The sequence below is a fragment of the Ruditapes philippinarum genome, unplaced genomic scaffold (assembly GCF_026571515.1).
Source record: "Ruditapes philippinarum isolate M1 unplaced genomic scaffold, ASM2657151v2 ctg1062_1_1_1_1, whole genome shotgun sequence".
Lineage (NCBI taxonomy): Eukaryota > Metazoa > Mollusca > Bivalvia > Venerida > Veneridae > Ruditapes > Ruditapes philippinarum.
The window spans coordinates 26,704-43,359 of NW_026853413.1; the positions used below are offsets into that span (position 1 = coordinate 26,704).

Below are 16,656 nucleotides of genomic sequence, written 5' to 3' on the forward strand. Positions count from 1 at the left end.
GCAACAAGGTCCATGTTAAACTTGTGTACGTAACAAGGTTCATGTTAAACTTGTGTAGGCAAAAAGGTCCATGTTAAACTTGTGTAGGCAACAAGGTCCATGTTAAACTAGTATAGGCAACAAGGTTCATAAACTTGTGTAGGCAAAAAGGTCCATGTTAAACTTGTGTAGGCAACAAGGTCCATGTTAAACTAGTGTAGGCAACAAGGTCCATGTTAAACTAGTGTAGGCAAAAAGGTCCATGTTAAACTTGTGTAGGCAAAAAGGTCCATGTTAAACTTGTGTAGGCAACAAGGTCCATGTTAAACTTGTGTAGGCAACAAGGTCCATGTTAAACTTGTGTAGGCAACAAGGTCCATGTTAAACTAGTGTAGGCAACAAGGTCCATGTTAAACTAGTGTAGGCAACAAGGTCCATGTTAAACTAGTGTAGGCAACAAGGTTCATAAACTTGTATAGGCAACAAGGTATATGTTTATATTATTTAGACACCACCTAGCATGTTTATCTTGTGTATGCCACAATGGTGAGATTTAATTTTGTAAACAACAAAGTTTTCATGAATAATTTTTTTAGGCAACAATTTTAATGTATAATTTATTTCGACAACAATGATAAGCTGATATTTTGTGTTGCAACAAGGGTTTATGTATATCCTGTTAAGGAACAGGTACGGGTCGCCATATTTGTAAGTCAGATAGAAATAACTTACTTATAGGCAGAAGCCGCCTCCGTGGTCGAGGGGTTAGAGTCGATGACTTCTAATCCAGTTACCTCTCTGGCGTGGGTTCGATCCCCGGGAGATGCTTTGGTAGTTAAGCGCGGAGGATTGTAGTCTAGTACTGGTAACCCTCCAGGAAACTACCTGCCTATATGACTGAAATACTGTTGGGAAAAGGCGTAAAATGAAACAAACAAACAAAACTGATAGGTAGATCTATTTCAAGAATGTTTATTCCACTTTATTTATTTGTATTACAGATAATATACTTGACATGATGTGGAATCCTGTCCTTTTAGATGTTTACAGGGATGATCCTAAAGGACGCAGAACTTTAGTTATTCAGGTAACTTACTTTATATGAATACTGCACTGACATTATTTTTATGAGAAACTGTTCATGAACCTGTTTGTTGAAAGAACATAATTTAACAATGATTTCAACTATAATTTATTCATTTTTATAAAGAACATACAAGAAAATGTGCGAGAAGAAAACTTACAGAACTATCTGGAGATAATATGCACAGAACAGGAACTCACGGATGTATGTTTCCCATTGCGTGGGTATGGTGTTGCCATAGCGATATCCAAAACAAACATAAATGGTAAGTAAAATAGAGTAGACTATGTCAGATATAATTAAAACTGAGTTATATCTTTGAATAAAAGTACATACGTCAGTATAAGGTACCAGAGATTCTAAATCGCTATTGTGTGCGTGTACATGCGCGCGCGCGTGTGCGACCAGGAAAATATTACTCTTTTTTTTATCTGATGTTTTATATCTACCATAATTATTGTCAACACTTTCTTATCTTAAAACATAAAAAACAAAGTGCATTATGCTAATATGTTGTTTCCATAAATTCACTTAATATATGACCAAATTCAATTTGGTTGAACAAAAAAGTTAAACAAATATGGTTTTAACCACGATATATATTAGAAACTGTTTTGATATTTCTATACAGCATGCTTACTTTCCAAATATTGACAACTTGCGTTACAACCTTCTTTAATTATAATTAATTCAATGAATATTTAATTCATTCGACATTTAAAGATATTGAAAGATTTCAAGAGAAAGCATCAAAGAGGCGTTTTGAAGGATGTTTCCTAAATTTAGAGCTACTTTGTGAGCCTGATGGAATCTTTTTACCGAATGTTCCGTCTACGACAAATGAAGAGTATCTTAGCTTGTATTTTGAGAGTAGAAAGTCTGGGGGAGAAGAGGATACTGTTCAAAATGTACAAATTGTTGATGTAGACTCTACAAGATACGCCATGGTTGATATATCTAGTACACATGGTAGGTCGAGTTTTTGCACTTTACTATTGATATGTTTTTTGGAATTTCATATAAAACATCATATTCATGATCAACTCGTTTAAGGATGTTGATATTTACTGATTTTTGTCATTATCTGTTTAAACAATGATATTAAAGGAACTCCACTGAGGTTTATAAGGCTAATACATGAAATTTTATTTTTTCACATAGATCAACATGAGCACTTAAAGCAAAAATATAAATAAAATATAACTAAGAAATATACAAGAAATACATTGAAAAGTGTATGTTTGTGCTATTCTCTGTCCGATTTGAGTGAAATGCGTTTAAACGCTTTTCAATTTTGGGTCATTTTTCACTATTATAAAAAGTATTATGAAAAAACGGAGCGAGCTAATGATCTGACATTTTGCACATAAGTTATAAGTATAGATCTACATCAAACAGAGTAATAATCTCAAAAAAATATTTCCAGTCCCGTCATGTCAAAAAACCTCAGTGGAGTCCCTTTAAATAAAATTGCCAATATTTGCATGTTTGATGAACGATAATAACATGTCCACCATTCGAAACAAAAGTTAAATAATCAGATATTAAAATTCTGATAGTAGTGTTTATGTAAAATGTTGTTACAATTTAGAAAAAAATATATTTTGTATGTATTTTGCAGCTATAAAGTCTATTCTATCAAAACAGTCGCATCAATTGAGAAACGAATCAGTGAAGGTACACCCTTACTATAAGACTGTACATGGATATATTACAGCTCGTATAAATCAAAGAGAAGACCAAGGTTTGATTTAAATATACATTTCTTTATTTTGAAATACCATTATTGATTTCTGATGAACTAATACTGCAATAATTTATGTGGATAGAAATATATAGAAAAAAAATGTTAACTTTACTTTTCATTTGTATTATCACTAATAACTATATGTAAATACATTATAAATTTAAGGTTCAAGAAGGCATCAGGCAAGTAAACCTATTGTAAAAGACACCACAACTGTTGAAACTACACTGACAACACAACAGCTGGTAGAACCACCGAGTTTTAGTTACAACCTGCATGACAACAATGATGCTGAAGTTAACAGTAACTTGGATTATAGTGAAAACTTTAGAGAAAGATCACCCACTCCAAAACGGTCTGTCAGTTCAGATTGGATAAACACTGACCAACGTAATTATGATGATAACTTGACATCAAGTTATGATGGTGAATCCACAAGTATACGAAAACAAACACCAAACACTGCATTCAGACTCAGGATAATATCTGACGACGGTGAAGACCAATCACCGTATGTCCCAAACAAACCACGAGAACAGTATGTACCGATAAATGATACCAAAGAGAATATGCAACCGCCATCTCAGTTCAGTCAGGATACACAAGACGAAACTAGTTGCTCAAATAAAAGAACAGTAAATATTGCTGCTGTGAAGCCAGTAGTGCGGAACGTTTCTAGACAATTATCAGATGAAGGTAATGAAAGCAACCGAAAGCCTGGCGGTAAATATGGTAGAAAGGCACGTGCATCTAACCATAATGATAATCGGATGCCCTTGACTTTCCAAGAGGAAATACAACTATCGCCTGCTAAGATTAATATGCTGATAATCTACAAATTTCAGTCTAAAACACAATCAGAAACTGTTGATGTTACATTTAAGGAAAATGAAGGAAAGGTTATAATCAAAGGGTATTCGGAAGATGATATAAGACAAGCCAAACTGAAAATGTACGAATGCCTCGATCAGGTTGTATGTGTCAAAGAAATACTTCCTCGTATGAAATGTAAATTTTTAGCACGAGATGAGTGCCGTAAATGCATCAGATCAAGATGTATTAAACAGAAGATCAAGGCAGCATTTTCTGTTGACGTCGGTAACACCGTTCTCTTGTCGTTTGCGTTTTCTGCTGACGAGGCAGAGAAAGGTTTACAGTTTATTAAAGATGAGATAACTGTGACGAATGTGCAGCTGCGCCAAGGACAAGACACTCTTGTTGTAGGAGACAACTGGGAGAGATTTATTCGTGAATTTGACACGGGTTTATCTACCATTTATATTGACGATACATCTAAGAATATAATATGTATCGAAAGCATCATTGAAGCAAAATCTAAGGATATATTCAAAAAGATAGTTAAATATCTGATACAGAATGTGCCTATGAAGACATCGGATGTCATTATAGAGACAGCTAAAGCCAGATGCTTCAAATCATGCTTCGAGGATAGTCTCAGACGAGTTGTCGAGTTAGTACATCTATTGTTTGTTTGTTTTGGGTTTTACGTCACATCGACACAGTATAGGTCATATCGCGACGTTCCAGCTTAACTGGTGGAGTAAGACCTCAGGTGCCCTTCCGTGCATTATTTTGAGGCACGAACGGGTACCTGAGTAGAACCACCGACGTTCCGTAAGCTAGCTGGATAGCTTACTCATATAAAAGAATCCAAAGTCCCTGTCGGGATTCGAACTCACAGCGGTGAGGGGCAAGTGGTTTGAAGTCAACGACCTTTACCACTCGGTCACGGACGCCCTACATCTATAAAGTATCAATAAGAAGTAAAATATTCGCTATGTATTTATGACATGATATTCACAACAAATTAACTCATCTTCAGTATTTTAACACTTTAGTTTTCATAAACACGGCAATTTATCAGTGCACTTTCCAAAACAAGTTTTTACATATAATCACTGATTTTATTCATTCTTTTTATTACAGAAAATCACGGGGAAAATTAAATGTTGAAGTACAGAGTAGAAGTCCATTTAAGATACGTGTTTGTGTTGAAGGTGAACAGACATTAACTGCAGAGCTGACAAAAATGGTGAATCAAATCTGGCATGAAAGAATTGATTTCAGTAAAATATCAGAAAAAGGTTGGTTCTTCAATTTATGTCATCAGGACAATAAGTCATGAGACTAAATTACAATACAGACATTTTAGCCATATAAACGTATGTGTTTCTTGTTTTCTTACCTCGGCTGTTATAGTCTGAAATCATTTGATTATTTCTAAACAGATGTCAAAATTACACTTTTGTTATTAGTAGGATAATGTCAAACTTTGGTGATTGTCTGATTCAAAGTTGTTTTTAGCTCGACTATTCGATAAGAATAAGTAGAGCTATTGCAGTCACCCGAGCGTCGGCGTCGGCGTAACCACTTATGTTAAAGTTTTTGTAATAGTTCAAATATTTTCAAAGTCCATTGACATATGGCTTTGAAACTTTGCACACTTGTTCACCATCATGACCCCAACCTGTAGACAGGAGGAGGTAACTCTATCAAGCATTTTGACAGAATTATGCCCCCTTTTTCGACTTAGAATTTACGTTAAAGTTTTTTGTAATAGTTCAAATATTTTCAAAGTCCATAGACATATGGCTTTGAAAACTTTGCACACTTGTTCAACATCATGACCCCAACCTGTAGACAGCAGGAGGTAACTCTATTAAGCATTTTGACAGAATTATGCCCCCTTTTTCGACTTAGAATTTACGTTAAAGTTTTGTAATAGTTCAAATATTTTTCAAAGTCCATTGAACATATGGCTTTGAAACTTTGCACACTTGTTCAACATCATGACCCCAACCTGTAAACAGGAGGAGGTAACTCTATCAAGCATTTTGACAGAATTATGCCCCTTTTTTGACTTAGAATTTACGTTAAAGTTTTTGTAATAGTTCAAATATTTTCAAAGTCCATTGACATATGGCTTTGAAACTTTGCACACTTGTTCACCATCATGACCCCAACCTGTAAACAGGAGGAGGTAACTGTATCAGGCATTTTTTTTACTATCAAGCACTAAGAATAGTCGAGCATGCTGTCCTACCGACAGCTCTTGTTTTATTTGTGCATAAACATGTATAGATAAAATGTCATACGTCTAGTTATTTTCATTTTTTTAACAGAACAAATATAAACTTATTATTTAGTATTATTCATTATCACGATGTTTTCTATTATTTTGAAATTCTTTTTAACAGCTGAAGACAAATGGCTTATCATGAAAGGACTTGATGGTCCAACTGGAAAAGATTTCTTTTCTAAGTTTGAAAGCAGTCACAAGTGCTTTATACAAGTTTCAAATGACGGTGTTATCAATTTCACGAGACCAAGGTATTAGTTTCCCTTATATACTAATGGAATGCAATATACCCTGTCTTAGTATATATACTTAAATTTCTCTAAGTGTGCTTTCCTTAAAAAAGAAATGATTGCTGTACAATTTATACAACTAAATTATTGTAGTTTAAACATAATTGAATGTTTCAGTATAAGATCAAAGGATTCCGATCACAATACTCAGTCAGATGTTGAAAGTTCACCAATACCCTCAACGCAAGCAGGACATGTTAAACGCCGGTCGGAATGGGACGACCATGCACATAATTTTGATGAGTATATTAGCCAACCAGAAATGGATCATCGTCACTTACATCAATTTGAAATGGTTTGTCTCTGTATTTTTCTTCACTTAATTCTGTTTAATTAAAATATTGCTTCACATAATTCTTTTTAATTACTAGTAATATGCATAAATTACATATTATATGCGAAGATTTTTTTTAATTGCTATGAATATGTATAAAGCTAACAAAAAGGGAAAATAGCTCTGATGAACAATCGAATCAGTTTATATATTACATATATTACACTTGGCGTATATGTAATAGAAAGAGCATCGAAACACGAGGCTATCTGAATTGTATGAGGGGGCGTAGCCCACAAGTATTAATCAGATTGCCGAGTGTTTTGATGTTCTTTCTCTTTTGTATCATAGTTAATTATAAAAACACGTTCCCCGTTGTCATAATATGAAACCCCGGCTAAAAAGAACCAATAAACGAACATCTGAATATGATATTTCTGTCGCTTTCCCTTTCTCTGCCGTCACAATAAGTAAACCCCAGCAAAAATGAGCCAATCAATGGACATACTCTGGAGTGCGGGTAACTGATACCTGCACTTCAGTTAACGCACTGTGCATGTAGACGATTTAACTCGTGACACATTTTCAACAGAAAGGTCCCCAAACTATGATACAAGATTATCATTTATTATACAAAACATTTTAAGAATGTGATAAGAAATCACGAAATATTATCAGTATATTTTTCACTAATTAGATCATCTAGGTTGATTAGGTTCTAGTAGCGTATAGAAACCTCATAGAATTTTACTCAAACAATTTAATGCACGGGTCTTTGTTAATGTTTACGTTTATGCCAAGTAGATTAACATATATTTTTACACAGCACACTTTACACTGTATGTGTGTTGACAGATATCCATACTGTGAGCATGTCCAGGGTCTATAACATGTATAAAACTACACCAGTGTGTACATTATGTCACAGTTTGAAGACACTATAATGATCTGTTTTCTGATATTTTGTCCCTTCCATTAATTTACTAGGATGATGATGAAGCATTTGAACTTGCTCGAGCAATGTCACTGAATGAGGAAGATAGGTAACTACTATCACATAATATGAGCCGCGTCACGACAAAACCAACATAATGGGTTTGCGACCAGCATGGATCCAGACCAGCCTGCACATCCGCGCAGTCTGATCAGGATCCATGCTGTTCGCTATCAGTTTCTCGACCTGTAAATTGGTTGGTAAGCGAACAGCATGGATCCCGATCAGACTGGGCGGATGCGCAGGCTGGTCTGGATCCATGCTGGTCGCAAACCCATTATGTTGGTTTTGTCGTGACATGGCTCATTTGCATGTTATCGATAGCAATAAAATTTTCAAAACAATGAAATATGTTAATTAATTTCTTATCTGCTGGTTGCTATATACAGACCGAACGAGTTTGGGTAAATCATTCCGAAATATCAATGTCTTAGATAAATAAACAGAAATATAACGAGACATTTTAAAGTTAGCCTTGCTAATTGATTGTTATTTATATAGTGTTTCCACCATCGAGGATTTTGAGGAAATTGAGAGTAACGAAGATATTTTATTCCTACAAAGACCAAATGACAGGGGGGCATCTAATCACAGACGTACCGGAAGGAGACCTTATGTAAATCAGATGCATAGATCAGTCTCATCTCCTGATTTCCGGAGACATTTGCCCACGGCACCGATTCCCGTAGTAAAATCAGAGAGTATCAGAATGATGCGGACGAATGTTACACTTCTAAAAGGCGAGATAGTGAGACAAACAGTAAGAAACTATACACTTTTGTAGTAACAGTAGATATAAAAGGTTTTGGTATGTAAATTATTTAACTGTTTTAAGATAAAGTCAATAAATGACAATCAGACACTATGCCAGCAGCTAAATCTATTAAGGTTAATGTTGTATGCCATGGCGATCTAGTGCTAATCATATAGCTAGTAATTGCTGTATAATACAATTTGTTTTTATTTCATTGCGTCGAATTTTTGCAAAACATGTTATCTACCGATGTCCAAATGATTAAAATGTTAACACGAATCAATAGAATGATTTCATGATATGCTTTATAAAACTGTATTAATAATTGACATATTTATGAAAATTGAGAATCAAATGAGCCGCGTCACGACAAAACCAACATAGTGTGTTTGTGACCAGCATAGGTCAAGACCAGCCTGCGCATCCGCGCAGTCTGATCAGGATCCATGCTGTCATGCTGTTCGCCATCAGTTTCTCCACTTGTAATAGGGTTGGTAAGCGAACATCATGGATCCTGATCAGACTGGGCGAATGCGCAGGCTGGTCTGGATCTATGCTGGTCGCAAACGCACTATGTCGGTTTTGTCGTGACACAGCTCAAATTATTTAGCTATTTACTCAACATTGTATTATAAACGTTTCTACAGGCTGACGTACTCGTCAATATAGTGTCACAGTCACATAGTTTAACAGAAAGTATTGTGTCTAAAGCTTTCGTTAAAAGGGCTGGTCAAGAACTTATTCAGGTAATACTCTACTGTTTTATAATATATATATATACATGTAATAAAGAGCAATAGGACAACCGTAATATTAGTAATGTGTTATATTAAAAACAGGAAAAATAATTACTAGTTAGATTGCCCATTAGCATCTAAATATTCATGTTGTTTGTTTAAAACTTGTTTTGACCACCCATCTCTAAAAGTTCATGATTGAATTAACATTTTTGTGCTAGAACTTTGCATTTTATCACGCGAAGAAGTCCCTGTGTTAGCTTCAGGGATTTCCATAATTACATTCATTCACACTGAGTATAAACATAAATTTATTTCAACAGATAATTAAGGCGTCATATTTAATATTCACCCAATTATTAGTGCATCTTTGTTTTAAGAATGATGTAAAATATCTTGAGTAATCATTTGATTAGTTAAGCATACGTTTAATTACATGCCATGTAAGTGTATTTTCACAGGATAACATGACATATAAATTCACCTCATCTCATTATAAAATTATCATTTTAACAAAAAGTACTCATTTTACTTTTAAACGAATTAAACATAGACGATTAAGAAAGGAACTTCAGTTTTGCTCGGCGTGGTTGAGAGACGCGCGCTTGACTTTATGTCTAAACCAGTTACGAAAATGACAAAAAAAGAAAATGACAAAAAAAACGAAGAAAACGGACTAAAAGATACTGTTCAAATAATGTATAATGTATATATGAATGTAAATAAAAATATTTTATTTCCTGATGAGTCAAATTGTGTTTATATCTATGTTGTAGTTATACGATGCCGCTAGACTTAGTGCAAATGGCAGCGTGGTTACGACGAGAAGTTGTGGAAGGCTGAAATGTAAATCAGTCATGCATGTCGTCCTCCGAAAGGGAGAAATGCATTGTCAACAGGTATATAATCATCATTTTATAATTATTCGCTACATATTTAACAAATGGGCCTTCAGCTATTATACAAAATATATCCAATGATATCTGATATATATTTCAATGTTGTATTGACATCGATTTTTCAGAAGTTTAGCTGCATGCTTTTGAGAACGATTTTTATATGGAAAGCTTATACTGCTTTAAGAAAATATGTAATTTATGAATGTAAAACTTCTTTTATGTTTAGAATGTTTTTAAGTATGTATTTTGATATTGTGAACGGAATTGTCCGGTATTTATGTTGAGTTTAATACTTAACACTGTGTATGAAACGCATCGTGGTAATATGGAAATGAGACTTATTAACCAGGTTTTCCGAAGGAAAAAACTGGTTATTAGATTGAGGTATGTCGGCGGGCGGGCGGATGGGCGGGCGTAAACAATTTCTTCTGTGCGCAACTCCTCCTACATTTTTCAACGGATTTTGACCAAACTTTTACAGAAGCTTTGTCATCAAGTGACCTGGCGCATATTGTCGGGGTTTTGTGATTGGATAATATTTGACCTAATTATGGCCCTTTGTATTTTTTCCTTATATAGAATATATAGTGAATAATTTTTTCTGTGCCCAACTTCTCCTACATTTCTCAATGGATTTTGACCAAACTTTCACAGAGGTTTTGTGATCAAGTGCCTTGGGGCATATTGTCAGGGTTTTGTGATTGTATAATATTTGACCTAATTATGGCCCTTTGTTTTTTCCCAATATAGGATATAATTATAGTGAACAATTTTCTGTGCACAACTCCACCTACATTTCTCAACGGAATTTGACCAAACTTTCACAGAGGTTTTGTGATCAAGTGCCTTGGGGCATATTGTCAGGGTTTTGTGATTGTATAATATTTGACCTAATTATGGCCCTTTGTTTTTTTTCCTTATACAGATTATATAGTGAACAATTTTTACCATGCGCAACTTCTCCTACATTTCTCAACAGATTTTGACCAAACTTTCACAGAAGCTTTGTTATCAAGTGCCCTGGCGCACATTATCAGGGTTTTGTGATTGGGTGATATTTGACCTAATAATGGCCCTTTGTTTTTTTCCTTATACAGAATATATAGTGAAAAATTCTTCTGTGCTGAACTCCTACATTTCTCAACGGATTTTGTTCAAACTTTCACAGAAGCTTTGTCATCCAGTGCCTTGGCACATATTGTTGTGGTTTTGTGATTGAATAATTTTTTATTTAATTATGGCCCTTTGTTTTTTTTTCCTTATCAGAATATAATTATAGTGAACACTTCTTCTGTGGTAATTCCTCCTACATTATTCATGTTTTACATTGCACATAGTTACATTGTTTGTTGCTTGTATTTGTATTTAATTCAAATACAACATATTTATCTACAATGGTGATAATTGAAAACCTGGTTTCATGGCATTGCCATGTTTCTTGTTGGACACTTTTTTTGTCCTCGCGATATTTTCACGATACAAAATAAGAACACTTCTAAGATACAAACATGTTAAATTAGAATTGTTTGTAAATGAAGGAAAGACTGGTACAACTAAAATATGATTTGTTTGTAGGTGATTCAAGAAACAATACAGGGGGTCCTGCAAGAATGTCAAGCAAACGGTTATAACAGCGTGATGTTTCCTCCGCTAGGTGTTGGCAGGATGTATAAATATCCAGCTGATATTGTAGCTGATAGAATGCTGTCAGAGATCTACTTAACTATACAGAACAACCGAGCTTCACTCTATGTTAGTGTATATTATTTATATTCTTACATTAAACATTTTAGTTCAGCACATCTTAATACAAAAAGGTGTATCTTATGTTACCTTTCACAGAAGCGGGGATGAACTGTTTTAGATATGACGTGTGTCTGTCCGTCTGTACGTTATCAAAACCTTGTCCGATCAGTAACTGGCGCACGGTCATGAGATTTTATAGTGAGGCTTGCCATTGCAAGCACATCAATCCTAATGTTTTTAATATCAGTATGTCAAATATCGAGGTCACGTTGATCTTCACCACGATCCATGTATTATGAATAATTGTTTGCCATAAATGCCAGGACATGTATGTTTAACAAACATCTATTGTATTGTGGAAAAGTTTCCTATCATTTCTCCTCGGTAGGAATAGCATCTTTCGAAAGCCTACCAAGATACCTTTGTCAAATAAATATTGCATGTTTCCTGTTATGATTCAAGCCCTGTGCGATTAGGGCCGCGGCATTAGGGGCAATATATTCTGCGATATGAACCACACAGTGGTCCATTATTGAAGTATTAACTTCACATTTGCAAATGTAGTTTGTTTTCTTCACCCAAACTGATATGATCATTATTTATAAATGTACCACTTCATACATAAGAATCACCTACTTTATGAACATTTATATACATTATACTTATTATGTGTTTACCCTTTAATCATTATAATCTTAAAATATACTTCAATCTTTTAACACTTGCCCATGTTCAACATCTACATCATTAACACGATGATAGACATATTAATTAAAACTTCAAATTGTTAACATATAGTACTTACAATAGTGTAAAACAGATGGCGTAACTTTTAAGAATAATTGTCATTGAACTTAAAAAAAAACGTCATATGTCCCACTCTAGTAGTCTGTCCTTAATTTATATTAAGACACAGTTGATTTTATAGCCGGTGTAAGCTGTTCATTATGTTATATTGTCTGTTTTAGCAAGTAACAATAGTTATCTACGATGATCCGACATATGCTGTGTTTGAGAAAGCTTTCAAGTCATTTGATGAACATAATGTAAGGATGAATTCTGCTGTTCAAGCAAGACCTCATTATGCACAGGATCCATTTGGAATAAATGTCCGACAAAACCTTATGCGGCAACAAAGGCAACAGCCTGGTCTGTCAACTGCACAAAAAGTACATCGCATGGGTGTTAATCGGCCAGTGCGCACACCAGCCACTGCTATACCACCACAGCACATCATCAACTGAGCCATAAGATCAACAGATCTTCTGATAGCACAAATCATTCTTCTCGGGGAAGAGGATCACGACATGGAAATTATAGAGTTGAAGAAGGTATAGTTTTACATCATTTATGATATACATGTATACTTATAACATATCGTTGATATTATTATAACATCATTTTTGTATCTATTTCTATTTGTCTACCGTCAAAGATATTCTTTAATTAGCGAGTAAACATTCTTTAATTGTATAATCTTATCCGAACCTAATTGAATTTATAATAGAAATTAACCTGTTTATCATGATCAGTTTACATATCTTGCTTTTATAGCAGGACTAAGGGAGGAAAATAGTCAAACGCGAGTGGCAAAAGAGAAGAGACCTCCACGTCATCGTTTCTCGGAAAGAAAGCCAGCTCCAAACCTTTGTGTTGTTGTCGTAGCAGCGGATAAAGACACGTGTATACAGTCAAGAAATAATCTCAGCAAAAAAATCAGAGATGAATTCTTGCACGAAGATGTTATTGGTAAAAGACAGAAAATATCTGACCAGGCTAAAGCGAAAATTATAGCAATAATTGAAAAACATAATATCGAATCGATTAAAGGTGAGTAAAATAATCGTTTTGCAACTTTTGTAACATCTCACTTTGTTTTAATGTTTAAATGGAAGAAATAAAAGAGCATATACATGTATATAATGCATTCAGCAAAACCTGAAATAAAGATAAATTTTAGTTTGAAAATGATTATGAAACAAGGCAATGATTTCAAACAAAATGATGTATTTTAATTTTTGATATTTTGTCAGTTTTTATATTTCTATTTAAAGGAAGGCAGGGGTATACGTTAAAAGGTCATAAAGAGAGCGTGACTAGGGCTCGAATGGATATATTGGAAGTTCTGCTGGGGGAGAAGGACATAACAGAAAAGAGAAGAAGGCGTAAAGAAAATACTAGAAGGGAAACTAAAGAGTTTGTTCAGTTAATGGTAGAAGAAGAACCCGAAGTTCCTTCGTATTGGTCAAATTACAAATCAGATGTTTCTTTGAAGTCCATATTGACATCATTTAAGCAAACTGTCACTGGTAGAAACTACGAAAAGATTCAACTTAACAGCAAAAGTCAAGAATTCAACACGATTGTTTCTATGATAAATTCCACATTTGACGCCACTAATTTAGGTAAAGGTCTAGATGCACAAGGTCTCGGTCAGCTTGGGTACTCACAACTCCATGTCCTTAAGATACAAAGAATAGAAAATTTAGAGCTGTACGATAAGTTCACCTCCACAAGGCAAAAAATGTTTTTGAAGTTAGGGAAAGAAGGCATTGTTCGGTTTCCAAGGGTTAAAGACATTCCAAATTGTACAGGGCCAATTCAGACATGTCGGTTTCTTAACTCATCTTTAGATAAAGACTTACACACAGAAATAAATGAAGTTCTACTTTTCCATGGTACCAAAAAAGACAATGTCGGAACAATTTGCTCAAGTGGATTTGATCATAGACTAGGTAGCGGACGAGCAATGCTTGGTGCTGGAATTTATGGTGCAGAGACTTCTATTAAAGCTGATCAATATGCAGGTAAAGAACATTTAAACAAAAAACTACCATGTCAAATATATCTTATACAGTGCATATGTAAATTTGTTAAAATAAACATTTTCATTGAAAAAACTTACAAGACGTTTTAGACAGGATTTGATAAGAATAACCATGTATATTTCTGGGGCATAATTATACTTTAATGATTGGCTGTGCATCGTCTGGAGTAAAACACTACAAAATTTAAAGTTACATCAGACAATCGGTTTATTAGTGTAGTGTTCTTGGAGACAGCTATGCCATTGTTTGTTTGAACACTTGTACATTAACATATATTTTATGATTATTTTAGATGACAAAGCCACCAGGACAGCAGGTCAAGGTCAACATAAGAAAATGTTTCTAATGAGAATGATCCTAGGGAACAGTTACATTTGCACGGACCAAAATCCTCACAAATACCGACGACCGCCGTGTACATCTTGCTATAAAGATGACTGCAAAGATGACAAACATGCTGCACATAAATACGGTCATTTGTTTCACTCGGTTATTGGAGACAATGGAAAGTTGTTCCGAGAATTTGTTGTGTATGACAGTACATTGTGTTATCCTGAATATATAATCACTTATGAAAGACGTTAAAATCCCGCGGCATATTTTATTGTACTGTCCAGGTTGATAAAACTCTATATAATAGCCTATGCTCAGTTTCAATTGTTAAGCAAGCAAAAAATTAACATAACATAACAAAGTGTATCTGTAATTAGTGAACAACAAATATTAATATTGGCAGTTGTTTTGTAATAGCTCGAACTGCTCTGTATGATCACTGCGTTTTTTTTTGCTGTCTTCCTTCAAGCATTGAAAAAAAAAAACTTAGAATACTTGCTTTTAATGACAATGTGCATGTCTAAGACAAAAGTTCATACATCCAAGAGCTATATTTTCAGAGTTATGCCCCTTTATACGTCAGGTAGAATGACTTTAAAGTTAAGAAACTTAGGAGGCAAGTTTTATTGAGTGTTAATGATAGTTGTTACACTTAATAGATGAGCGATAACACCACCTGTGGTGCTCTTGTTTAATAATGTGATTATATTATTGTGAATATATTTATTGAAGGGTTGTGTATTAGAGTTCAACACAGAAACATTAACGTGTTTTCAAGGGAGGAAATAACTAATAATTTCATAAAAGTTTAAGTAAAAACTTTATTCAATTTTTATGGTTTAGTAATATGATGTATTTAATAATGTTATCAATCTATATTAAATAATAAGGGCAAATGGATCTAATATTTTGCATTGACTATTCTACATTTTACTAGTTCTAGTAACATTTTGAATATTGATTATATCGATTAGATTTCATGAAAATAACTCAAATTATTTAATGTTATTTAATGTCGGAATGAATGGACATTGAAAGTGTTAAACTATTGATAATGTGAATAAATGTGATGATAGACGATTTATCTGGGCATTTCATTTCGAACAGATGTTCATTACATGATTTAACTCTAATATCACTTACATAGTATAACAAAATTCATCTTTCATAGATAACATAAATTCTAGGTGGTTGGTAACGTACTGCAGCAATAGCAGATGCAGTATTTATATTTATGGTACGTTTATTTTATGTAACATATTTGGCGAATTTCTCTAAAATATATTGGTACTCTATTAATACAATACAGTTTATTTGCTTTAAACATTATACAACGTTTTCTAACATAAAATATAGACAGGTAACATTGTCAGTAGCAACAATATGCAAAAACAAAATGTTACCAAATTTGTTAGTGGATGGATGTTTGTTATATATAACTATAATTATAATGTAACATTTTTGGTTTGTAACAAAATATGAAATATCAAATGAGAGACTAGTTAATAAACGGTCATAGAAAAAAACGTTTTTTGCCTCGTCTTTTAAATGCAGAATATATCAGTCTTGATAGGTTATATGATTGTGATAATATATGCAAAATATATATATCTTGATTTGATATTTCTTTGCGATGAAATACACAAATAAGGATTAAATCTCAGTTAAGGAGAAAAATGTAAATTACCTCTTCTTTTAAAAGCAAAGTATATGATTTTTGATTAATTTTGGATCTTTTTTTATAGAATAGATGTTAAATAGTTTCAAACTTTGTAATTGCCAATGGCAATACTATCTTGGCAAATATTTTAATCTTAATATATCTCTATAGTAAGGGCAAACCGACAGGAAATAATATTTCGTCCTCAATTTGATACGAATTGCAAAAATG

General features: G+C 33.8%; 1 protein-coding gene across 1 annotated transcript; it reads left to right on the top strand.

The window, feature by feature from the left end:
• Positions 1-990: 990 nt before the first annotated feature.
• Positions 991-16,288, top strand: LOC132736807 (uncharacterized). Its single transcript, XM_060724019.1, has 17 exons — positions 991-1,066; positions 1,190-1,328; positions 1,787-2,032; positions 2,685-2,807; positions 2,976-4,281; positions 4,758-4,915; positions 6,029-6,161; positions 6,318-6,495; positions 7,462-7,517; positions 7,970-8,228; positions 8,870-8,968; positions 9,736-9,858; positions 11,434-11,610; positions 12,573-12,846; positions 13,159-13,434; positions 13,659-14,411; positions 14,725-16,288. The coding sequence occupies exons 1-17, from the start codon at positions 995-997 to the stop codon at positions 15,015-15,017; spliced, it is 4,665 nt and encodes a 1,554-aa protein (XP_060580002.1). The 5' UTR covers positions 991-994; the 3' UTR covers positions 15,018-16,288.
• The last annotated feature ends 368 nt before the right edge of the window (positions 16,289-16,656 follow it).